The sequence below is a fragment of the Schistocerca serialis genome, chromosome 2 (assembly GCF_023864345.2).
Source record: "Schistocerca serialis cubense isolate TAMUIC-IGC-003099 chromosome 2, iqSchSeri2.2, whole genome shotgun sequence".
NCBI classification, from domain to species: Eukaryota; Metazoa; Arthropoda; class Insecta; order Orthoptera; family Acrididae; genus Schistocerca; species Schistocerca serialis.
In genome coordinates this window covers 885,813,567-885,841,505 of record NC_064639.1, presented here as the reverse complement: position 1 = coordinate 885,841,505, position 27,939 = coordinate 885,813,567, and the positions used below count along the sequence as shown (strand labels likewise).

Genomic DNA, 27,939 nt, shown 5'->3' with positions numbered 1-27,939 from the left:
TCAACTAGTTGGAACATCTCCAAAGCAGACTGGGGGCTCTTCTCTTCCAGGGCGACATTTCAGGATCAAAACTTCGCGAGCTGCGATAGTCAGGTCGCACACCGCACGGAAGTCATTCTCACTGCTGCTGCTTTTCCATCCCTCATACTTCTTCTTCTCGACGTTGCGTACTGGTCCCCTGGTGGACCGCAGCATGTAGAGACGCTATACATGCTCGTTGACGTGCTTTACGCAGCTTTAACTGCCACCATACGATGGGGAATTGTATTAATTATAAACGATTACGTGTGCAGTGTCGTCGTGTTATTAAAGAAAGCAAGAAAGCCAGCTGGGCTGCTTTCACAAGCTCGTTCAACAGTTTTACTGCTTCTTCTGTTGTCTGGGGTAGCCTGCGCTGGCTATCTGGCACTAAGGTCCACTCACCAGTTTCTGGCTTGACGGTCGTGAATGACGTCCTTGTGGCCCCTGAGGATGTCTCCAATGCCTTCGGCTGCTCATTACCACCCTGCCTTCCTCCCCCGACAACAGGCAGAGGAGGCAAGGCCACCTAACTTCCGCTCCTCAAATCATGAAAGTTATAATGCCTCATTCACCATGTGGGAACTCGAAAGTACACTTTCCCGGTCACGGTCCTCCACTCCGGGGCCTGATTCTATTCATATTCAGTTGCTGAAGAACCTTTCTCCTGCGGGTGAAGGTTTTCTTCTTCGTACTTATAATCGCATCTGGATTGAGGGTCATGTTCCCACATGCATGCGCGAATGTATTGTTGTCCGGATTCCCCGATTCCTAAGCCAGGGAAGACAAGCACTTGCCTTCCAGTTATCGACCCATTTCCCTTACCAGCTGTGTCTGTAAGGTGATGGAATGAATGGTTAACTCTCGTTTGGTTTGCCTGCTCGAATCTCGATGCCTACTTACCAATGTACAATGTGGATTTCGTAGGCGCTGCTCTGCTGTTGGCCATCTGGTTACCTTGTCGACCTTCATTATGAATAACTTCTTGCGGAAACGCCCGACAGTGGCAGTGTTCTTTGATTTGGAGACGGCTTACGACACCTGTTGGAGGGAGGGCATTCTCCGCACCATGCATACTTGGGGCCTTCGTGGTCGCCTCCCTCTTTTTATTTGTGCATTTTTAATGGATCGAAAGTTCAGGGTACGTGTGGGTTCTGTCCTGTCCGACGCTGTTCGCCAGGAGCATGGGGTGCCACAGGGCTCAGTTTTGAGCGTCGCTCTCTTTGCCATAGCGATCAATCCAATAATGAATTGCCTCCCAGCTGATGTATCGGGCTCCCTTTTTGTGGACGATTTTACCATCTACTGCAGCGTGCAGTGTACGTGTTTCCTGGAGCGCTGTCTTCAGTGTTGTCTTGACCGTCTTTACTCCTGGAGTGTCGCCAATGGCTTCTGTTTTTCTGCCGAGAAGACGGTCTGTATTAACTTCTGGCGCTACAAAGTGTTTCTCCCACCGTTCTTACATCTCGGTCCCATTGCTCTACCATTTGTGGAGACAACAAAATTTTTAGGTCTTACATTTGACAGGAAAAGTTAGCTGGTCTCCACATGTGTCATATTTGGCTGCCTTTTGTACCCGTTCCCTAAATGTCCTCCGTGTTCTCTGTGGTACATCATGGGGAGCAGATCGAACTGTTCTACTTCGCCTATATCGGTCGATCGTCCGCTCAAAGCTGGATTAGGGGAGCTTTGTATACTCCTCTGCACAGCCGTCCATCTTACGCCGCCTCAACTCTATACAACATCGGGGGCTACGTCTTGCGATCGGAGTGTTCTATACTAGGCCTGTCGAGAGTCTTCATGCTGAAGCCGGTGAATTGCCACTAACCCACCGGCACGATATACTGCTTTGTCGGTATGCCTGTCTGCTATTATCAATGCCCAACCACCCGTCTTATCGTTCCTTTTTTGACGACTCTCTCGACCGTCAATATGGGTTGTATGTATCTAACTTGCTACACTCTGGAGTTCGCTTTCGTCGCCTCCTTCAGCAACTTGATTTTCCACTCCCTGCAACCTTTAGAGTGGGCGAGAGCCAAACGCCACCTTGGCTCCAGGCTCAGGTTCGCGTTCACCTTGACCTCAGCTCGCTCCCAAAGGAGGTTACCCCAGTTTCGGTATACCGCTCGTGGTTTGTCGAACTTCGTTCGCAGCTCATTAATACGATCTTCATTTATACAGATGGCTCTAAGACCAATGACTGTGTCGGGTATTCTTTTATTGTCGGGGCACACAGTTTCAAATAACGGCTCCATGGCCATTGTTCAGTCTTCACAGCTGAGCTATTTGCCCTCTGTCAGGCTGTTCTTTACATCTGCTGCCACCGACATTCTGCTTATGTCATCTGCTCTGATTCCCTGAGCACCATCCAGAGCCTCTGTGATCCGTATCCAGTTCACCCTTTCGTGCACCGGATCCAATGCTCTCTTCAGAAGCTGGCGGATGACGGTTCTCCGGTTACCTTTATGTGGGTTCCTGGCCATGTCGGTATCCTTGGGAACGAAGCTGCAGATGCCGCGGCCAAGGCTGCGGTCCTCCAGCCTCGGACAGCTTCTTGTTGTGTGCCTTCTTCTGATTTTAGCAGGGTCATTTGTCAGCGCATTTTATCGCTGTGGCATGCCGATTGGTCTACACTTACTGAAAACAAGCTTCGGGCCTTGAAACCTCTCCCCACGGCTTGGGCGACCTCTTCACGCCCTTCTAGGTGGGCAGAGGTCGTTTTGGCCCGGTTACGGATTGGACACTGCCAGTTCAGCCACAGCCATCTGCTGATGGCTGCGCCGGCGCTGTTCTGCCCATGTGGGCAATTGCTGACGGTACACCATATTTTAACATCCTGTCCGAATTTTAATACACTGCGCATTGATCTTGGGCTGCCATGTACTCTGGATGAAATTTTAGCGGATGACCCAGGAGCAGCTGCTCGCTTTCTTCGTGTTATCCACTTGACAAACCTGTCTAAGGACATTTGATTATGCTGTTTTCTTTCAATCCCTTGCCTGTTAATGTGCCTTTTATAGTGTTGTCCTTTTTCGTTGCTGTTTTAACATTGTGCCTCGCAGTGCATTCATAATTTAGTCTGGGCACTAATGACCACTGTAGTTGTGCGCCCTAAAACCACAAAAAAAAAAAAAAATCCAAAATGTGAATTGTCCAATTAAGATTCTCATCTATACATACACCCAAAAACTTAGTATGCTGTACCTTGTTTACTGACTTAATTGACGTGTTATATTTATTGAAGGAACTGTACTTTTTGCAGCAGAAAATTGGATGTACTGTGTTTTTTCAAAGTGTAGAGCAAGCCCATTTGCAGAAAACAAATTAATTACTTTTCCAAAGATCTTATTTGTATCACTTTCAGTTGGAGTTTCTTTTACTGGATTAATAATGATGCTTGTATCATCAGCAAACAGTGTCAGTTCAGCTTCTTGTTTCAGATGAGAAGGGGTCGTTCACATATATCAAGAACAGAAGTGGACCCTTGATTGAACCCTGTGGAACACCTAATGTTATTTTTACCCCAGTTAGATGAAGTGGCAAACTTAATTAAATCACTTGACCCATATAGAGAGACTTTTTGTTTCCCGTTCTGTAGATATGACTGAAATCACTCGTATGCTATTCCATTTATACCATAGAATTGTAATTTCTGCAACATAAAGTCATGGTTCACACAATCAAATGCTTTGAACAAGTCACAGAAGATTCCTGTTGGTGACATTTTACTATTTAAAGACTCTATTATGTGGACAGTGAAATTGTATATGTGGAACAGTGGAACAGCATTTTTTAAATCCACATTGTGATTTACTAAGTATCCCATTACTGTAGAGATGGCCAACCACTCTTGAGTACATTATTTTCTCGAAGATTTTTGAAAAGCGAGGATACTGGCTCTTAATGGTCGACATCTGTGGTGTCCCCCTTTTTGTAGTGAGGCCTGACAATGGCATATTTTAACCTGTCTGGAAAAATACCTTGCGTTAGTGGTGGATTAAATATGTGACTCAGAAGATCAGCTGTAATTGCTCCACATTGTTTTAATATCTACTCCAGCAGAGCATTTATTTTTCAAAGATTTAATGATTTTACTTATTTCACAAGATCAGACTAAGAGCAGCCGACCAGTTGCAAAGGATAAAGTAATCTTTACCTAGGTTTCAATAGATATAAATCTATCTTCTTCAGAAGATGGCCTGGGGACAATGAACATTGTAATATATATTAAGGTATGAAACATGAGTCAAGAATGAAGTTTAACATATATTAGGAAAATATTGTAGTACAAGATGTGAGAAAGATTCTTGGTACTTACAGTATTATAACAACATGAAGTGATATGTCCTTATCGTTTAGGCAAACATCTGCATAGTTACATTAATCATATAAAATATAGCCCTGAAAACAGGGTTTGTCAGACAAATAAAATAGGTACATAGAAGTTGCAGAGCGCCTAAGCGACTGAGTAAAATCGGCCAGCACAAGAGGTTTTTAGGTGGAACTTAATCTGACTAAAATTTTTCAAAACTGACTCTTCTGTGTACTGCCTGGCTTTTTCTTTTGAACTATTCTCACCAATTTTTACTCCTACACTTAAGAAATGGTTTTTAAATACATTAGCTACTTGTGTAATGTTGGTTAGGATGGTCTCATTCTCTTTAATAGTAATACTACCTACCCCAGTGGTTACTTTTCCTGTCTCCCTTCTAACAACATTCCATATTGATTTGATTTTATTGCCGGAGTTCTTCATTTCTTCTCTAACACACATATTTCTTGATTTCCTTACAACTTTTCTCGGTGTGTTGCAATAATTTTTATAGTGTAAAGCTACTTCTGGCTCTTTACTAGTTCTTTCTATCTCATGGAGTTTTCTTTTTCTTTCTGAAGACAGTTTAATACCTGTAGTAATCCAAGGTTTCTTCGAAAAGTGTGTGGTGTTACATTTAGTTATTTTCTTTGGGAAACAATGTTCAAAAAGGGATATGAATTTATCAAGAAATATGTTGCACTTATCATTATCATTTGGCTCATTATATACATCTCCCCAATTAACATTTCTTAAACTTTCTCTGAAGTGCTCTATAGATACTGTATTGAGCAACCTCACAATTTTACTGAATGGTTTCTGAATTATACACCCTGTTAGGTTTTGTAAGTTAATCAGTTGTGCATCATGGTCTGACAACCCATTTACCACACGGAAAGCATGTGTTTGTTTTACATCCTTTTTCTGTACAAATACATTATCTATTAGAGTGCTATTGTCTTGATCTATATGTGTAGGGAAATTGACCATTGATTCTAAGTTATATGTTGTTAATAACACTTCTAGTTCACTTTTCCTATCAGAATTAATTAGAAAGTTTACATTGAAATCACCACAGATTAATAACTTTTTCTATTTGTCTGACATAGTATAATAGTGAGTCAAACTTTTTTTAAGAATAGTTCCCAGTCTGTACACTGTTGCTAATATCAATACTACATTATCTAGCTGAAGTTCACATGTGCAAACCTCAAAGCACTGATCAACACAGAATTTGCTTACTTCTACAGTTTTGTAGTTATACCCTTGTTTTATAAAAATGGCAACTCCTCCTTTATCCATCCTAGATCCACAAGTGTAAGATGCTACATTATACCCATTTATACTGACACTATCCATCCCTACAGTTAAGTGGTGTTCAGACAGACAGACAGAGTATATCAATCTCATTCTTATTTTTGAAATCATCTAAACACACTAATAGCTCATCTACTTGATTTTTTATTCCGATGATATTTTGATGAAGTTAGTTGATACTGCCCTTAGATTTGCCCCTATTGACTGTACATGAAGTTTCGTTTATTCTGTTTACCTTGATTGTTGTCTGTCTGGACTTTGGCTTTAACATAAAAATCCCGTCTGCCTGGACCCATTAACCACAGGGATCGCCCCATGTGTGACTGTGGCACCCATTACAGTTTCTGCTAATAGAGAAACTAACTTATTTTTTCCCTTCCTATTCAGGTGCACACCATGTGTAGTGTGTAGTGTGTCCCCACCTACCAATGGCATTAACTGGAACAACACTTACGTGAGATTTTGCCGGTGTCTGGACCATTCTGTTCAGCTCAGTGTTAACATGCCTTACAGCAGTATTTTCCCAGGGCTGATCATGGCGCTGAAAGACCTCCACAAACCCCACATTTGTGCGCCCAGTTTCTGCTCCTATTTTATCCAGGTCACTCCTAATACTGTATCTTGGATTCAAAGAAGAAATGAAGCATTTAGCAACTGTTAGATTTGCAAAAAAAAGTCTGTCACTTGCTCATCATGGCAGACGGCTTGGATATTGGCTGGACTTTTTTTAACACCTATAGCAATGAAGCAAGTATATTTTATGAATTAACGACTATTAAGTGTCGATATTTTGGTTTTTATATTTCATTTCCAGTAAGCATCAGAAGTAAAACCTAAAAACAGAAATGTGAAAGATTGACTGACTTATTCTCTCTCTCTGTCACATGAAATCCTTATGGATTCATTAAAATATGAAAAATGTGCTGCATTTCTTGCATCTGTAGGTATACCATAGTAGGGGCCAGTATTTATGACTGCCATAAATAACGAATCCAAAGGATACATTTATGTAAACTTTATTAGCCAACATAAATACATGCAACTGCCTTGGACAAAGACTCAGATGAGTCTCTCTCTCTCTCTCTCTCTCTCTCTCTCTGTCTCTCTGCACAGTCCAAAGATTGTTCTATTCTCATGGTAGAGGATCTCTGGAGACTGCATCAAGATGGATACTCCCACATATCTATATTGCTATAATCCTTGCACAACATGTCCCGCAAACATATTCAGTCTTTAAATTTCTTCAGAAACTCTACACTGGATGTACATTCTGGAGGATGTCTGTTGAAACCCGCATCAGGACATCCAAATTTAGGTTTTCCATGGTTTTCCTTAATCACTCCCAACAAATGAGGGCAGGGTTCCTTTGAAAGGGCACTGCTGATTTAATTCCCCATCTTTGTCACAATCTGAGCTTGTGCTCTATCTCTTATGACCTCGATGTCCCGATCTTCCCTCCTTGCTTCCTGAAACACTATTCTTAAAGTTTTGTCTGCCCTGCACCCTTTCATGCATGTAGAATAGCATTTAAGTTTAACATCCATTGGAGCCCCATAGGTCTGACCAGTGGGATGGCCATATATGAGTGCAAGCAGCTGGCTAATTCCAAGGCTTTATTGTGTTTTGTCACAGGGCTGTATCCACTGCTTGTGGCTGGTGAGACAGACAGATCCCATTGAAATGGGATTGGTTGGACATAGCTGGTGCAAGCGAGTGCAAGTGAGCATCTGTTGTGGCTTGTGTCTGGCTGTTTTTTGCATTTGACTACCAACTGTGGGTGTAGAGAAACTTATAGGTTTTGTGAATGAGAACAGGTCACTGTGGAATACCCAAGACAAGAGATATCACTTCTGTGACTTAGAGGAAACTATGGTTGATAGCTGCAGCGGAGATGAATGTGGAAACAAAGTGAAAAGACTAACTGTGATGTAGCAAAAAGCATAATACTGTGTGATCAGATTTATTGAATACTTAATAGTGTACATTCAGTAAGACTGTTTACAGAACTCTACAAACTGTAACCTAAAGAAGCTCCACAATGCAGTCTTGCCTACATGTGTCAGATCAACTTTGTAATCCATGGTGACAGAAACAGTACAGATCTTGGAAAAAGAAAGCACATGTTGCATATTTTCGTAGTGAATTCTCTGCTCTTCCTTGTACATCAAAGACCAATCTCAAATACTCCATTCTGTTGTTGTTGGTCTTCAATCCTAAGACTGGTTTGATGCAGCTCTCCATGCTACACTATCTTGCGCAAGCCTCTTCATCTCTGAGTATCTGCTGCAACCTACATCCTTCTGAATCTGGTTACTCGTTCATCTCTTTGTCTCCCTCTCTTATTTTTACCCCCCACACTTCCCTCCAATACTAAACTGGTGATCCCTTGATGTCTCAGAATGTGTCTTGTCAACCAATCCCAACAGACGGCTTGTTGGTTGTCATACCCACATAGAGAGCAGCCCAGTGGTTGCAGCTTAGCTTGTAGATCATGACTGGCTTCACAAGTAGCCTGCCTTTGATTGGATGGTGATGTTTGTGACCAGACTGGAGTAGGTGGTGGTGGGAGGATGTATGGGACAGGTCTTGCATCTAGGTCTATTACAGGGATGAGAGCCATGAGGTAAGGGGTTGGGAGCAGGGATTGTGTAGGGATGGACGAGTATATTGTGTGGGTTTGGTGGAATACAACTGTGGGAGGGGTGGGAAGGGTAGTGGGCAGGACATTTCTCATTTCAGAGCAAGATGAGAGGTAGTCATAACTCTGGTGGAGAATGTAATTCGGTTGCTCCAGTCGTGGGTGGTACTGAGTTGTGAGGGGAATGCTCCTCTGTGGCTGAACGGTGAGACTTTGGGAGGTGGTGGGTGATGGGGAGGATAAGGCACAGGAGATTTATTCTTGTACAAGGTTGGGAGTATAATCAGTCTGTAAAGGCCTCAGTGAGACCCTCTGTATATTTCGAGAGGGACTGCTCATCATGGCAGATGCGATGACCATGAGTGGCTAGGCTGTATGGAAGGTACTTCTTGGTATGGAAAAGGTTGCACCTGTCAAGGTGGAGGTACTGCCGGTGGGTAGTAGGTTTGATATGGACAGAGGTACTGATGTAGCCATCTTTGAGATGGAGATAAACATCTAGGAAGGTAGCTTCTTGGAGTGAGTGGGACCAGTTGAAGCGAACGGAGGAGAAGCTGTTGAGGTTATTGCCTTCAAAGGAGAAGTAATTGTGGGTGAGGATATAGCTGGTCATGGTGACTGAGGAGGAGGTTGTTGGTTTGGAATCTGTCAGGCATTGGGACAGGTAGCGTTCAATAGCGGTAAGGCCACGGGCATTAGGGATGTTAGTGTAAAGGGAGGTGATGAGCTGGGCTCCATATGGTAAAGGAACAGGAACTGTGGAGAGTCAGTGGTTGGTATCTTTTGTATAATAGGGTAGGTTCCAGGTAATAGGTTGAAGGTGTTGATCTACGAGAGCAGAGATTATCTCAGCTGGGGCACAGTAGCAGGCGACAATGGGGCATCCTGAGTGTTTGGGTTTATGTACTTTACGAAGCATGTAGAAGGTAGGAGTGCAGGAAGTTGTAGGTGTGAGGAAAGAGATGGACTCCAGGGATCTACATGCTAAGCTGCAACCACTGTGCTGCATTCTATGTGTGTATGACAAGCAACAAATTGGCCAAGAAACAGTTGTACCACCCTGTTGCTGAGCACACTGCCCAACACGACATTCTTCATTTCAGTTACTGCTTCACAGCCTGTGCCATATGGATGCTTCCCACCAACACCTGTGTTTCTGAATTGGGCAGGTGGGAACTCTCCCTGCACTATATCCTATGTTCCCATAACCCTCCTGGCCTCAACCTTCGTTAATCATTGTCCTCACCCATCTAGCCCCTTCCCTGTTGCCAGTCTAGCACTACACAGCCCATTATTCCACCAATACAACCAGTCTTTTTGCTTATCTCCTTTTCCTCTACCCTCCCACCTCTCCCCCACCCTCCATCTAACCTCCCGACTGCACCTAGCTGCTCTACCTTCTCCTCACCTCATCCCTGCATGCTCCCCAGCAGCACAGCACCATCCCACTCCCCCACCCTGTTATCCATCCCCAGCCACCTCCTTAGCCCCACCCTGTTGCCTCTCCCATCATGCACTGCTGCAGCAGCAGCAGCAGCAGTAGCTGCTGCTGCTCCTGCTGCTGCTTGTAGTGAGGCTTCAGCTACCAGAGACTGTGGTCGTGCGTGTGTATGTGCGTGTGTCTTGTCTATTTCCGACAAAGGCCCTGTTGGCCAAAAGCTTACTTTGTGACAGTCTTTTTGTTGTGCCTATCTCCAATTCAGCATCTCCAATATATGGTGAGTGGCAACTATCCTTTTCATAATATTGTTACAGTCCAGCCTGGATTTTCCATTGTCTTCTTCAGAAAAGCTTTTCCTTGCCATTGCCAGTCTACTTCAGCCCTCATCAGTTATTTTGCTGCCCAAATAGAAAACTCGTCTACTACTTAAAATATCTCGTTTCTTAATCTAATTCCCTTAGCATAACCTGATTTAATTCAACTGCGTTCCATTATCATTGTTTTACTGTTGTTGATCATCATCTTACATCTTCCTTTCAAGACAATGTCCATTATGGTCAACAGCTCTTCCAAGTGCTTTGCTGTATCTGACAGAATTGCAATGTAATAAGCAAACATCAGGGTTTTTATTTCTTTTCCCTGAAATTTAATTCCTACACCAAATTTTTCTTTTGTTTCCTTTATTGTTTGTTCAGTTTACAGACTGAATAAAATTGGGGGGAGGCTACAACCCTGTCTCACTCTCTTCTCAACCACTGCTTCCATTTCATGCCCTTCGACCTTTATAACTGCTGTCTGGTTTAAATATATGTTATAAATAGCCTTTCGCTCCCTGCATTTTACCTCTACTACCTTCAGAATTTCAAAGAGAGTATTCCAGTCAACATTCTTAAAAGGCTTCTTGAAGGTACAAACGCCATACATTTAATTTTGCCTTCCTTAACCTATCTTCTAAGGTACATCATAGGGTGAGTATTGCCTCGCATGTTCCTACATATCTCCGGAATTCAAATTTATCTTCCCCGAGGTCTGCTGCTTTTTCATTCTTTTATAAAGAATTTGTTTTTGTATTTTGCAACCATGCCTTATTAAACTTATAGTTTGGCAATTTTTACACACCTTAGCAGCTGCTTTCTTTGGAATTGGTGTTAGTTATTACATTCTTCTTAAAGTCTAAGGGTATTTCGCCAGTCTCATACATTTTGCACACCAGGTGGAAGAGTTTTGTAATGGCTGGCTCTCCCGAGGCTATCAGTAGTTCTGACGAAATATTGTCTACCACTGCGGCCTTGTTCTGGCATAGATCTTTCAGAGCTCTGTCAAATTCTCCTCACAGCACCATATCTCCAATCTCATCTTCATAAATGTGAATTTCCCATTGTATAATCTCGCCCTCTAGTTCATCCCCCTTATATACAGAGTGAAGCAAAATTTGTGCACGCGGGCTTCACAGTGCGACTCCTCACATGGCAGCGATAAAAAAATGTCTGTCACAAAATTTCATCCGGCAAGTATATCTGGCAGAAAAAGGATGTTAAAAAGTGGCAATCTGGCAACACTGTAACCACATGTATGGTAACTACCTCTGTCAGCACATATTAGTCGTGCTGTACAATTTGTGCAGTGGATAGAGTTTTGGTTGGCATGCAGGAGGTTGAGGGTTCTCTCCTGGGTTGGGGCGCATTTTGTTTATTTGCTAATTTCATTCTGACATTTCATACCGAAATATACACCATTTCTTGGGTCACATGTATCCTAAATTTACAATGTTTTGTAACACTGACCATAACAAATAAGTAGTTACACGAACAAATAGGCAGTTGAAACAGATGACCTGTCATAGGACAGAATAACTACAAAAACAATATCAATATAGCACAGTACAATAACACATGATCTACTGGTCATTTATACTTCATGTAATATGAGCGCTCAGTTGTTGCACATTAGCAACCAGTGACAATAATGATGTCCATATTAATGACCAAATGACCTTCACAACACAATATGTTGTCCTCAGAACAACAGATGCTCAAAGCGACCTCCCTGCATGTCCAAACATTGTGCATCCCGCCGGATTTGGACCCTTCTCAGCAAAGCTGCATTCACCATATCAAGAGCAGCATGAACACGCGCTACCAATTCTTCCACATTCGTCAATGGAGTAGAGTACATCTGCTCCTTCAGGTGACCCCACAGGAAGAAATCCAGGGAGTTTAGGTCAGGTGAACATGTTGGCCATACAAAGAGCCATTTCTCTGGATATGTTCTGTACAAATACTGTCGCATATTAATTCCAGAGTGTGGAGGTGTATCATCGGGTTGGAACCATATCTTCTGCCCGAACATGTAGGGGAACATTTTTCAGCGCATCAGGCAGATAGTTTGAGAGGAATGCATGGTACCTTCGTGCAGGCAACTGGTCAGGTAACATGTAGGGGTCCAAAGACCTGTCGCCCAATATTCCAGCCCAGACATTGATACCAAAGCGAACTTGATTTCCGTGGTCGCAGGTGACGTGCGGGTTAATCGCACACCAATGGTGGGCATTGTGCATATTGGAGACACCCTCATGAGTGAATGCTGCTTCGTCCAACTATATTATGGTGTTCACGAAGTTATCGTTGGCTTCCTGTTGTTGTTGGACCCATTCACAGCATTGCATCCACTGATGGCAATCTGCAGGATGCAGGTGTTGTGTGAAAGCCTGATGATAATGGTGCAGCCCATGCTAGTGCAGCACCTTAACGACCGTGCATTGTTAGACACCCAGCTACCTTGCTATGCTATGTGTACTTTGCCAAGGTTCTTGGTGTATGACCTCAGAATAGCTTCTTCAGTAGCTGGAGTACGGCGAGTCTGTGGATGACCTCTGTCACGCGATGGTGGAAGGAGAGACGAAACACATTTTTATCTGGATGCCATTGATGAGGATATCTAGCAGCATATTCAAGAGTTGCAACACAAGCCTGGTTATCAGATACACCAAGGACCAGAAGCATATCCACATATTCATTGTTTGTGTATGCCATACATCTGCCCCACTGGTTTAGAGGTTTACAATGAGAAAATTCATCGCAACTAGTCCCTGTCTGGTTGACAGCGCATACAGTATAAACACGCCATCAGTCCTGCGCGCTGTTCCACCTAACACACATTACCCCTCTGACAGATATTGTTCTGCGTGATTCATTGATACAATGATGATGATGATGATGATGATGATGATGATAGCAAGTTTCTGGCTAAGGAAGTTCACCTCAACACATTCACATCTAACTAAATTATTTAACAGTTACATTGCAGACCCATACACAGTCCCTGATACAGTTACACAAAGAATAACTTATCTGAAACCTAAAGATCAAGCAGACACAGCAAACGCAGCAAAATATCACCCCATAACATGCCTACCGACAATATGCAAAATATTAACTTCAGTCATTACACAGAAATTAATGCCACATACAACACAGAACAAAATTATAAATGAAGAACAAAAAGGCTGCTGCAAAGGAGCACGAGGATGTAAAGAGCAACTGGTCTGATAATAGATGCAGAGGTGACATATCAAGCTAAAACTAAACAAAGGTCGCTACACTACGCATACATTGATTACCAAAAAGCTTTTGATAGTGTACCCCACTCATGGTTACTACAGATATTGGATTTATACAAAGTAGATCCTAAATTGATACAGTTCCTAAACATAGTAATGAAAAATTGGAAAACCACACTTAATATCCAAACAAATTCAAATAATATCACATCACAGCCAATACAGATTAAGTGTGGAATATACCAAGGAGACTCATTAAGCCCTTTCTGGTTCTGCCTTGCTCTGAAACCACTATCCAACATGCTAAATAATATTACTGGAACATACCAACACAAGATCACACATTTGCTATACATGGATGATCTAAAACTACTGGCAGCAACGAATCAACAACTCAACCAATTACTAAAGATAACAGAAGTATTCAGCAATGATATAAATATGGCTTTTGGAATAGACAAATGTAAGAAAAATAGCATAGTCAAGGGAAAACACACTAAACAAGAAGATTACTTATTGGATAACCACAGCGACTGCATAGAAGCGATGGAAAAAACAGATGCCTATAAGTATCTAGGATACAGACAAAAAATAGGAATAGATAATACAAATATTAAAGAAGAACTAAAAGAAAAATATAGATAAAGACTAACAAAAATACTGAAAACAGAATTGACAGCAAGAAACAAGACATAAGCTATAAATACTTATGCTATACCAATATTGACCTATTCATTTGGAGTAGTGAAATGGAGTGACACAAAACTAGAAGCACTCAATACACGTACACGATCACAATGCCACAAATATAGAATACAGCACATACATTCAGCAACAGAAATATTCACATTAAGCAGAAAGGAAGGAGGAAGGGGATCTATCGACATAAAAAACCTACATTATGGACAGGTAGACAATTTAAGAAAATTCTTTATAGAACGAGCAGAAACTAGCAAAATACACAAAGCAATCATTCATATAAAACCATCGGCTACACCATTGCAATTTCATAACCACTTCTAGAACCCTTTAGATCACATAACATCAACAGATACAAAAAAAGTAAATTGGAAGAAGAAAACACTACATGGCAAGCATCCGTATCATCTAACACAGCCACACATCGATCAAGACACATCCAACACATGGCTAAGGAAAGGCAATATATATACAGTGAGACGGAAGGATTCATGATTGCAATGCAGGATGAAACAATAAACACCAGATATTACAGCAAGCATATAAGATCCCAATACCACAACAGATAAATGCGGACTTTGCAAAAAACAAATAGAAACAGTAGATCACATAACAAGTGGATGTACAATACTAGCAAATGTAGCAAAAATAATATGTCAACAACTTGCCATACAACATAAACTAATAAAACCACATGTTCCCACATACAAGTATGCACCACAAAATGTACTGGAGAATGATGAATACAAATTATACTGGAACAGAACCATTATAACAGATAAAACAACACCACATAACAAACCTGACATCATACTCACCAATAAAAAGAAGAAATTAACGCAACTAATCGAAATATCTGTACCCAATACAACAAATATACAGAAGAAAACAGGAGAAAAAATTGAAAAATACATCCAACTGGCTGAGGAAGTCAAGGACATGTGGCATCAGGATAAAGTTGACATTACACCAATTATACTATCAACTACAGGAGTCATACCACACAATATCCACCAGTACATCAACACAATACAGCTACATCCAAACATATATATACAACTACAGAAATCTGTAATTATTGATACATGATCAATTACCCGAAAGTTCCTAAATGCAATGTAACATATACCACAGAGTTAAAAGGAAGTCACGCTAGATCAAGGTCTGCGCCACTTTCCATTTTTAACCAGACATAACGTCTGAGAAAGGAAAGAAATTATTTATTTATTTATTGTTCCGTGGGACCACATTAAGGAGAAGTCTCCATGGTCATGGAACGAGTCAATACATGAAATTATAACACGATTGTAGAAACAGATAAAATGAAATATAAGAAACATATTCAGTTGTAGATTGTAGAAACAGATAAAATGAAAAATAAGAAACATATTCAGGCGACACGTCGCTAGTTTAAATAAAGAAAATCAAGAATGTAACACTGGAATTTGCTTATTTTTTTTAGCTCTTCCAGGAGCTCCTCGACAGAGTAGAAGGAGTGAGCCATGAGGAAACTCTTCAGTTTAGACTTAAAAGCATTTGGGCTACTGCTAAGATTTTTGAGTTCTTGTGGTAGCTTATTGAAAATGGATGCAGCAGAATGCTGCACTCCTTTCTGCACAAGAGTCAAGGAAGTGCATTCCACATGCAGATTTGATTTCTGCCTAGTATTAACTGAGTGAAAGCTGCTAATATAATAATGCATTGAGATATGTACTAAAAAGCATGCCGTTACTGGAGTCAGTGTTGAAAGGCATAATTAGTGGGACCATGGTGATACCACATACAAATAATAACAGAGTTTGGACATTATTTGCAAAGCACACTGCTGGTCCTATTGGTAAGGTAAGGCCCTAACAAAATGTAATGGACTTAAACGAAGCAGGAATAGTAGTTGGTACTAATCTATGGGACCATTGGAGAAGGGTATAAAGAAAACAGGTTTCACGTCTAGTAGATGAAGTGGTGCAAATGAATTTGTGCCCATGACGTAGAACGTAAGTGCAAATGTTTTCTAGGGGACCTGCTGTAATTGCTGTTGATGATTAAGGTTCCAGGTATCTTACCACCTGGACTATGTTTGCCAAATAAAAAAACGTGTGCCTCAACCCAGGATCAAACCATCAACATCTTGCATGCTAACCCAAAACTCTATCCACTGTACCAATTGTACTAATATGTGCCGACAGAGGAAGTTATACACGTGTTTACAGTGTTGCCAGGTTGCCATGTTGCCATTCTTTAACATCCTTTTTCTGCCAGATGTACTCGCCGAACGAAATTTTGTGACTGACACCTTTTTATTGCTGGTATGTGAGGAGTTGCGTTGCAAAGCCAGTGTGTGTGAATTTCACTTCACCCTGTAGATCCTCTATATACATTTTCCAGCTTCCAGCTTTCACCTCTTTTGTTAATACTGGCTTCACATTTGAGCTCTTGATATTCATACAGCTGCTTCTCTTTTCCCCAAAGGCCTCTTTAATTTTACTGTAGGTGGTATTACAATGATACTCCATACTACTTGATCGTTACTTAAAATTACTTACCTTTTTCCTGGAGTTCATTTTGATGATCTCTTTTGACAAACTGACCTAACAGGTTGCCTTTCAAACACACTCTCAAGCAGACTCAACAACTCACTCGCAGTCTCGCTGCATCCATTTATATAGGAATTTAACAATAGCTTCCAAAATAAAGCATTATTAAATTTGTACAGTTTCAATATTACAATTAAAACTTACAAAACATAAAGAAATTGATGTTACAGCTGAATAAGATATAAAATACAATATTTGAATAACAATCTTTTCTAGTAATATCTTTAGTTTTCCATAAGAAAATCATTCTGAACTTTAATTACAATAATGTCTGTCATATTATTTTAGTTATGTAATTAATTACAGTATGGATTTGGTTCCTAACATTCAATTATATTACAAATATTGTGCTTTATCCGACTGCATATGGGAAAGTTACAGCCTTTGAGGCTGAAAATGGAAAACTGTGAAATGTAAACAACAGGAGAGTTAATTAGAAATGTAATTACAAAGACTATTAATTTCAGAGGAGGACATAAAAATAAATAACATGAAAATATATCACTTGGTAATAACTTTTAAGCTGTTTCTTATTATAAAGGTTCTTTTCTGTGTTAACTCGTTAATCGATTGTAATTATGGTAATTAGAGGTGCCGGCCACCTATGCCAACACTTCCACAGCATTTTAATATTTTCTGCCAAATATTTATCCCTTCAATTTCTTTATTATACATTCAATGAAGCATTTGTACGTAATTTTGTTAATGACAATCTCTTGATAATGATGACAATGTACGTTCCTCCAAAAGCATTTTACAAATCTTCACAAAATACTCAGCTTTCTAGCAAATTGAGTCAAATGACACTTGTGTGTGTATCTCTATAATGTCGTAGGAAGCACCAAATAGTCAGACAAACGTCCAGATCCATATAAAAAGGTGGTATTAGAAATTGTTGTTGTTGTTTTTGGGGAAGGAGACCAGACAGCGTGGTCATCGGTCTCATCGGATTAGGGAAGGATGGGGAAGGAAGTCGGCCGTGCCCTTTCAGAGGAACCATCCCGGCATTTGCCTGGACTGATTTAGGGAAATCACGGAAAAGGTATTAGAAATTTCCTATGACTTTTGGGGAAGGCCATTTCATTATAGTATCTACATATCCCTTAGAGAATTATACTTCAAAATCTTCACATTTGTCCTCTAACCATTCCTGCTTAGACATTTGCACTTTCTGTCAATCTCATTTTTCAAACTTTTGTATTCCCTTTTGCCTGCTTCATTTGGTGCATTATTATGTTTTTTTTCCCTTTAATCAGTGAAATTCAATATCTCTTGTGTTATCCAAGGATTCTTACTAGGCCTTGTCTTTTTATCTGCTCGATCCTCTGTTGTCTCCACTATTTCATCTCTTAAAGTTACCCATTTGCTGTGTACTGTGTTCCTATCCCCTGTTCTAATCAACTGTTACCTAATGCTCCCTTTGAAACTGTCAACAACTTCTTGTTCTTTCAACTTATCCAGGTCCCATCTTCTTAATTTCATACTTTTTTCCAATTTCTTATGTTTTAATGTATTTATAGAAGAGGCTGTCATATCTAGAGGAATCGCAGTGCTAGAAAATTGTAGTAAAATGCAGGAAGACCTGCAGAGATTGGCAAAAGGCAATTGACCCTCAGTGTACACAAATGTAACATATAGTATGTAAATAAGTTGAAAGGTCAACTAATATATGACTGCTGATCAATCACCAGAAACAGTCACATTGATTAAATATCTGACATTATACATACAGAATGATTTAAAGTCGAATAGCCATATAAAAATATTTGTAAGAATGGCAGATGTCTGACTGAGAGTAATTGGAAGAATGCTCAGGAAGTGTATTGCACCCATGAAGGAAACAATTACAAACATTTCTTTTGTGATTCTCGACTACTGCTTGTTATCCTAGCACCATACCAGGAAGGGTTGATAGAGGAAATGCAGATTGAAAGGAGTGTAGCACATTTCATCACAGGTTTGTTTAGTAACTGTTAACACATCATAGATCTTCATCTAACAGCAGTGGCACACTGCAAGTAAAGTGTTATCCATAACTATGTAATTTACAATTTACCTTTAAAATTCTGTGAGTGTACGTTCTTGGAAGACACAACCAATATATTGCTTCCTCTTACAGATGTTTCTCAAAAACATCATAAAGCTAAAATTATAGAGATTTGAGTCACATAGAAGCTTACAAACATTTATGCAATTTCAACATTCTGTTGATGTGGGACCAGCAACCCTTTTAGTTCACGAAGAGTTTATTATAAATCTGTCACAGTTACAGTATGTATATTTTGGTGACTAGTTTTGAACCTTCTGGTCCATTCTCAGGACTGACGTACTGAGGCTGTACTGAAAGTGCCTGACCTCAATGACAACCATCAAAAATTGCCAAATACATGCATCACACAGTGATAGTGGATAAATGTCACAATACACATATGCTCACTATACGAGTCAGTTTTATTCCAAACTGTTTCTTACTCATCTAGTGAGCATAGGTATATAGTGATATTTATCCACAATCACTGTGTGATGCATGTATTTGCCAATTTTAGATGGTTGTCATTAAGATCAGGCACTTTCAGGGTAACCTCAATAGGCCAGTCTTGAGAATGAACCAGTCGGTTTGAAACTGATCACCAAAATATACAGCTGTGACAAATTTTTAATAAACTCGTCATGCTCTTCCCATGGATCATTCGCGATTGGAATAGGAAAGGGGGGAAAAGATGGTGGTGCACAAGTACACTCTGCCACACAAAATAATATGGGTTTCAAAGTGTTTATGTGAATTTAGGTAAAGAAGTAAATGCTGTCTCTAATTGAAATTTACTTATTGGGATCCTGTACACTCTCAGAATGTTATCAGATGTAACACTGAAGCTCACCACTCAGAGCTGTTTAATGCAGTACTTATTTAACTCTACACTATAGCACTTTGTTACACTTTTTGTGTTTTTTGCCGTTTCTCTGTCCGTATACTATGTGTACAATACATGATAGTAACCTGTCTCAGTCTCCCTCAATGTGAATCTCTTCAGTTTCTGTGACTTTCAAACAATGTTCTGTCCTATGTAGCACATGTGTAAAAATACGTTTGGACTTTATGAATACCTGAAATGAGATCTTCTTGTTTTACAGACCTCTTTATGTTTCAATGCACCCTGGGGAAAGTTCAGATATTTTGTGACTGTTACCCTGTGTGCTGTCAAAGCTGTCAAATTTTGTTTCTTCACTTTTTGTTGCAACTATGGCTGTAGTTATGTGGCAGTGCTTCCAGAAACATTCATGCAAAAAAAGAGGGCTAGCAAAGATGTGGAACATCAGAGGTTGGGGTTCATACCATGCTGCTGGAGAAAGTACAAGTGGACAAATGTCAGTAGTAGTACACAATCATTCTAGGATCTTGTACTTTAAATGTTCTGTTAAGTATAAAAGTCAGAAGAACTGAAAGATTGGTTGATGGTACTGGGTAGAGATCAGCTTGACTTAAGAGAGTTTATAATGGTAAGACAAATGATCGAGAAACTGCACTTAGTTATGGAAGGGAGAGACAAGGCAAACTGGAACACTTTTGTGACATTTAGGGGAAAGGTTTAGAAATTTTAAGGTAGGGCAGTAAGACATTAAGAAATTTGAGAAAAATGAAAACAAAACAAAGACGAAGACGAAGAAGAGTTGTCTACAGCATCAGTACAAATTCCAAGTAATAGTACTAAATATGGGAAATCAGATGACAAGTCCAGAGTGGATGTATAGCAGATGTGATGAAGGATCTTCTGCATGGTCATGCTATTCACTGGAGTTTCTTTCTTTTGGTATTTGCTAGAGTCACTGGGTATGCATAGACATTTGGCTTCATCCGTCTCAGGTGATCAAGACTGGAAACTACTCACAATGCAAGCCATTGCTATGGACATGGTACAGTGATGGATGTGTGTGGCACTCGCAAGTGCACATTGATGATCGGAGAAACCTGCATATCTGTACGGGTGACTGTACTTAGAATAATGCAGTATAAGGAATATCAACAAGAAAATCATGTTTTGGCAATATAATGTAATTGAATAGGTAAAAAATCTACTCATCAAGTGGCAGCAGGAAAAACAAACACACACACACACACACACACACACACACACACACACACACACACACAAAATTAAAAAAAAAAAAAGTTTTACTTGGGCAACCCTCCAGAGCCAGTGGCTGCTCCTTCCAGCAGAAGGTTTGAAGGGAAAGGAAGAGGGGTGGAGGGAAAGGAATTTGAGAGATTTAGGAAAACGGGTAGAGTTTGTAAAAAATCACTCGGAACCCTGGGTCAGGGGAGACTTACTGGATGGGATGAAGAGGAAAGTGTGTCTGAAAGCTTGCATTAGTGAAACTTCTCTCTTTAATGTGTGTGTTCTCCTGTTGCTGCTTGGTGAGTAGATTTTTTTTACCTATCCAATAACAATGTAAGAAATAAGTATTTTATGAACTTTTGAAGCAGCAACATTCTTTTGCACAACGTTTGCATGCCAAACAGTGATAATTAACAATAAATAGGCACAGAAGCAAATCATGAGAAATGCAGACAGAAGTGAAAAATGTATTAATGAAAATAGGAAGGGCAAGAGGGGAAGGAACAGAAATTTAGTGGCTCGATTAAAACTAAATAAGTAGGATGAAAACAGGAGAACAATAATTTTCTTCCTTATGTTTACCTAACTGTCTTAACTTTTAAATGATTTTCTGATGTTATTTTTATATGTTATTTTTATCTTCCCCATGCCTTTATTTGTCCTGTTTATTGGACTCTGGGTCTTAACTCCATTGTTAGTTTTTATTTCTATTATGTGCCTGGTGTGACTTGTATGGACAACCTTCTTGAGAGTTTGATTCTTGTTTTTGATATGTAACAAGTAAATCACACTCATCCTAGGGTCCAAGTGATTTCCTAACTTTCCGCAACCCATTCCTCTTTGCTGTCTGAGAAAGGAACTAATAGTCTTGATCATTAAATTTTTGGTCAAATACTGTGTGTGACATGAGATGACATTGTGACAAGTACTGGCACATCACCTGAGATTGGCTTTAATTCCTTGGTGGGTACATTGGTTTCTTGAGTTCAAATATTCACCATAGGTTAGGTTTTGAATCAAGTAATTTGTGCCCATCTGGATCTTAATTAGCTGTTAAAAATTGTGCTAGCTGTTTCAAAACACACACATTAAAACAATAGGTAGTGAATGTACTGTCCTGTGAACGTACTTTTCACAAGGAAATTATTTTTCCAGTCTCCTGGGAAAAGTTTCCAAGCCAGCTGCAGCGGTACTACATGATCCAGGAAAAAATTGAAATGGTGAGTGTAACATGTAGTAAGGAAGCAAATGTTTTACCTAGCGAATGTTTATATGATTTAATGTGAAGATCTGCTTGAGTAGTAAAATTATGTTTATATGTGTTACTTTTATTGCGAGATGTGCTTCATTAAAACAATGTCTGTTGCTAAATGTGGGTAGATAACATGCATTACTATTGGTAAAGTCATTAATTAAACTAAGAATATTTCTTTAGAGAATGGAATCATATAGTGACCTGAGACATGCCATGGTGTGAAATGTGCTGCCAATACCTTGGATAAATTTCTTAATTGTTAGTCTGCAGAATGTAACACTTCAGTTGTCTAGGTTATAACCATTACCTCACCTACTGTAGGGTGCTCAAAATGTAAGGAATTCTGTCAGACTTATCTCTCAGGCATGAAATGGATGACAGTGCTATGTACAAAGAGACCTTACATAGTGCCATTAACATTCACGGTTAGATCACTTATAGTGGCATCTCTGTCTCAACCTGTGTGTATTGGGGATCCAGACCTGATATTCATGTCTTCACTTCTGGAGGAAACTGTGGAGTTATAGACTGGCTACTGCTTTGTGGCTGCTCTTGTTATAATAAGAACTAAGTATGGTACAGTACAGTAAAGATAGCACAGATTTTTCTGAAAGCTAATGTTGCTATTTTTCTAAGCTGAGCAGAGTTCTCTAACAATCTAGAAGTTTCAGAGGAAAACAACTCACCAAAGGAGCATTGAGTTGTCGACAGGCACACAAAAAAGAGTGAAAATTTGCTGGCTTTCTGATAACGCCCCTGATGGATCAAAGTACACATACAAATTAGTGGCCTCCTTTCATCTTAAAGTATGTACATTCTGCCAGAACTTTCCGTACCAGATCTGTAGAAACAAAACCTATCAAAGGCAAGTAAAAATTATTTGTTGCCTTTAAGTCAAGTACCTGGCAAGCCTGAAAGTGCGTAACTAATTGCTGTGCATATGAGTTCCAATCTTCACATGTCTCTTCAAAAGAAGAGTGTGTAGCAGGGCTTTGTCAACTGTTGTGGTTGAACTTGTACACTAAGTAACTGTGTTACAATTGTATTTAGAAAATCAGTTTGCTGTAGCTGAACTTTCTGCAGCAGTTTTAACTGCTGCTGCATGAATTATACTAAGACTCTACCCTGAATTATTGGCACTTGAAAGATAGAAAACTCCTCAACACCAACTGTTGTGTTGTAAGGACAGGGTTTATTTTACAAGAAAGAGAACATGGTAATAGTACAAAATGGAATGGCTAGGTGCAACTATTCCTTCATTTTCATAACAAGATAGAAATAAGCCACGAGTTGGCTGTGTAGAATGTTACATACAACAGCATGGCAAGGAAGCTTCTCAAATTTAAGTGTAGATCAGAGACGCATTTCATTGATTACTGGACAGTAAAAAATAAGCAAGAGGTGTTTATGCCACAAGATGCAATCATGAACAAAGTCCTCTTCCAGCTAGCTTTACCCTTTTGAAGCTTCCTCTGGTCAGAGGTGGCAATCACAGGTGGTGGTGGTGGTGGTGGTGGTGGTGGTGGTGGTGGTGGTACTGAAGTATGTAGTTCAAGGAAGATGCCAACGGTTGGACACGTTCAAGGATGAGGTGTTGCCTTCAGATCTATTGTGGAGGTTGTAGTTCAATAGTTATGTCACCATTGGTTTTCATTGATTGTTGTTGTTGTATCCAGATCCCGCTCCAGCTACTGCTGGGTCTGGGTGCTGACGAGTCCTCTCCATTTGGCTCAGTCCTCCCATCACTTTTCTTCCTCCACTTGATGCCAGGTCACACCTATCCTTTCCACAGATATTCTCTCTCCCATTTTCCACTGTGTTCTTGGGCACCCCCATTGGTTGCACCGTAGTACAGGATGCCACTGATATTTTGAAGAAGTGGAATGAGACAGGTAGTCTGCTCATCTTCAAACATTTTCCATTGTTTTCATTAATTACTTCACCTACATATTGGAATCTCCCTAAATAATAAAATGTACACACACTATTTTAAACATTACTTCATCGTTGCTGGTTCATTGGATACATGGCTGCTGATTTCAGTTTACAGTGATAGAGAATAATAAACCTGCCTCTAGTCACTGTTTTTTTCTAGTTCATCACAAAGCATTTTGCAGGATGTTTCTCATATTCAAGTAATGGGAAAGTCATACAACTTGTTTTTGGAGTTCATCTGCCTTGGTTTCTGCTGCCTCGATATATACAGTTTTCTTTATGGAAGAATATTAAACAGTTACTCTCACAGTGGAGTTTAGAAAAGCTTAAAATTTTCCTTTAACAATAGTGACGTAAGTTGAACAGAAACTTTCCTTTTATGGCTAGAAGCTTCTTTAGAAGCAGTTTCATTTTTGGCATGATTGTCAACAATTTTTTATTCTAAATACAAAGATGCTTTAGCATACACACAAAGGCACACATGTCCCTTGTATACTACATTACATTATGTTAGCTATTAGTAGTTAATTGGTATGCTTAATACTAGTTGTTTTAAAAATTTTACCTCCTGTAAGCCATTGAACTGAATCTTTACTGACTACAACAGTTGTATTATTTTGCTGTTGTGACCTGTTTCTCCAATTCTATGCTTTTCTCCTATTGTCAGCTCATACCACATTCCATCCTATTTGCCCAATGCATCTCTGTGACCATTACACATTAGGTGAGTACTGTAGCTTGGCTTGTCCATGGCTGTTGCAGGAAGTGAAATTTATAGTCTGTATACCATTTTTGTTTGGGAAAAGAAAAAGATTACTTTCTTGTTCTTTCAGTTTTATTGTATGTCTTGGAAACTATTAATAATACCTGCTGTTTTCATTTTTTTGTGTAGTATTTGAGGGCCATTCGTTAATATTTGCTTTCATTTCACAGGGTCAGATGGCATCCCTTTTCTTTACAAGAGGTAATTATAATTGAGTTTAATGTGCACACCATTCAGTGCTTGTCAGAACAAATATGAGCTAACACTTGAGCTTTAATATTGATTGATACTTTTAAATGCATAAACAGGAAGGAATAATAGTACTTACTTACTTGAAAGGAAACAGCCAAGGAGAATGAAAGGGTGATTAAAAGATAATGTGTCTGAGCTCAGGAAAAACGGTAGTTAAGCAAAATAAGGAATGTCTTTCTGGTAATGATTCATTTTTGGGGGGGGGGGGGGGGGGGGAAGAGAAGTTTTTGACAAAAATTAATTTCTTTATTCTGTAATCTAAAACATAGAGAACATAAAAATCCAATCAGTTGCTCCATGTTTGAGGACATCATCTTTTCTGGCAGCATTTGGTTATGGTTAGGCATTAAAGGTGATCATATTAAATTTGATGTTTATTTTTTGCTACTAAAATGTAAGGTATAATTCTGACTGGCAGGTACTCAGGCAATGAAATTTTTAGACCTTCCAATACTGATGATAGCGTATTAGAAAGGTAAATCAAGTATTCCTTAAGAAATACATAAAAATAGATAAAAAAAACTGGCACAGACAACAATTCACTTGCAAGTGATTAATGGGTCTGGTACACTTTAAAAAACATGAAATCTCATTATCTTTGGACCTTTTGCTCTCCTTCAGCATCTGCAGTCGTGGATGTCCACATGTGTGTGCATCCACGCACAAAGAGACACGCTAAGGAGACAGTATGCCATTCATGAATGTTTGTCAGTTTCTGCTGTTAGTTGCATCCTGAAGCAAAAATTCGAGGAGATGCTAATATAGTTCAATATATAGGCAACTGTAATGGAACATACAAGAATAACTTTGGAAACTGAATCAATTATTGATAATATTATCACTAAGATAGATAGCAATGAATATGTAATGAAGGTACTACAAACAGGACTTTCTGATCATTTTGTACAGCCGTATGCAGTAAACGGAAATCGAAACTCACAAACAGAAGTTAAAAAGCAGAAAGAGATATTAGGCTTTTCAGCCATCAATATATTTAAAATAATATTGAGAAAAGATTGTTGGTTAGCCATTTTTTAAGCTCAGGGAACAGATAAAATATACAATGCTTTTCAAGAAACTTTAACACATTACTTCAATACAGCATTTCCAAAAACCAAGAGGAAAAGAAAATCTTCAAAAAAAAGCAGTGAAGGAAATAATAGAACAGAAGCCCACCTAAAGAATGATGAAATGGAGGGAAAGTATTGAAACCTACAAACAATGGAAGTTCAAACTGTTGGTAGGGCAAGAAAAAGCTAAATCAGTTTATGAGATTATTTCAGAATCAATAAAAAAAGATTAAAGCTTTGGGAGGGACTGCAAAAAATACACACAGAAAATAAATGGAAATAGAAAGTATGAAAGTGAGTAACAAAACAGAAATTGCCAATGTTCTGAATAATAACTATGTAGATACAGCAGAACACCTAAAGTGTGGAAACAGTAATCAAGGAACTCGTCAGACCACATGGAAAGATAAGCCAAGCCACTCAATGTTCCTGAAACCAGTATCTAAAGAGGAAATGACAAAGGTTATAAAAAAGCTAAAACGAAAAAGTCTGCTGGACATGATGAAGTGTCAAACTACCTAAACAAGCAGTTGGCAGCAGAAATGTTACAGCACTGTCGAATGTTGTCAACTGCTCGTTCCAAAAAGAGTATTTACTGGTCAACTTTAATTAATTAAAGCAGAATAATTACAGACCAGTACCCTTAGTACCACACATCTCCAAAATATTAGAAGTGCTCATGCTCAACAGACTAACTGCTTATCTGGAAAAGCATAATATTCTAACTCCAGCACAGTATGGATACCAGCAAGGGAAATCAACAGAAACAGCAATTAGATCATTAACAGAATTTATTGTACAGGCCTTCAACAATCAGATGGTAGTGTCTGGGAATTACCTTGACTTATCCAAAGCATTTGACGCAATTAATCATGCAGTTCTAGGAAAGAAATTAGACAACACTGGTATTTGTGGACAAGCAGCAGACTGGATAACATCATAGCTGAGTAATAGGAGGTAATATGTAACCTTTAAAAACTTATACAGATCAGAAGTTAGAAGCATTGATCATGGTGTTCCTCAAGGATCTGTTATGGGACCTATGTTCTTCAATTTATTTATAAATAATATACAAACATATGAAAGTAAGATACTTTATGCAGATGATGTGATTGTGCCAAATATTTCCAACAATTTTGAAGCACTAATTTCGTATCAGTCAGTAATTCAGCACAATCGCTCATGGACAGTGAGTTAATTATTAGTGATGAAAAAAACTATGTACATGATTTTCAACACTAAATGAAAGGAAGATCACACAAATGTTTTTGTAGGTGAAAAAGAATGGGAAGAATTAATTTAGATAAGTTTATAGGCATAACAATAGAAAGTGAGCTAAATTGGAAGCTGCAGATAAATACTGTATCCAACAATCTAAGCTCAGTGATATTTATAACGAAGCAACTGGCTCAATATGCATATCAAGACCTCCTATGCACTGTCTACATGGAGTTTTTGAACCATACATGCAACATGGAGTCACAGTATGGGGGAACTAAACCATCACAAAAATGAAAAAGCGTTTCCAAGGGACTGACAAAACCTCAGAACAGAGATAATGTTCCCTGCATCCCTAAAAAATGTTTTTAATATAAGAGGAATTCTGCAGCGTGTCTGAGTACATGAGGAGAGCGTGAGAAAAAGATTGTACTGTGAATGATCAATGTTATGTGCCATATTACGAGAAATTAGAATTACAAATTAGTGTAAGGAACTAAACTAGAATTAAAACTACTCATGTACAATATATGGTGCACAAAAATTTATTTTTAACTCAGGTGTAAATCATTTAGCATTGCATACATACTGTGCAAGGCATTATATGTTTTTACTGTGTAGCATATTATAAGTATTTTGTCAAGATGTAAGCAAAATTATGTGGCCTGTATTACAAGTATGTACCTGTACAAAAGGTCATTTACGGGACCAATAAAAATCACCATTACCTATCCACAGTGAAAATAGTCCAAC

At 39.3% G+C, this 27,939-nt stretch overlaps 1 protein-coding gene across 2 annotated transcripts in view; it reads left to right on the top strand.

Moving 5' to 3' along the window:
• Nucleotides 1–27,939, top strand: part of LOC126458220 (transmembrane protein 104 homolog) — a 124,299-nt gene that overhangs the window by 76,739 nt on the left and 19,621 nt on the right. For both annotated transcript variants that reach the window (XM_050095117.1, XM_050095116.1), the window contains exons 5-6: nucleotides 21,849–21,913; nucleotides 24,817–24,847. In XM_050095117.1, coding sequence (XP_049951074.1) covers nucleotides 21,849–21,913; nucleotides 24,817–24,847 — 96 coding nt within the window. The remainder of the gene's footprint in view (nucleotides 1–21,848; nucleotides 21,914–24,816; nucleotides 24,848–27,939) is intronic.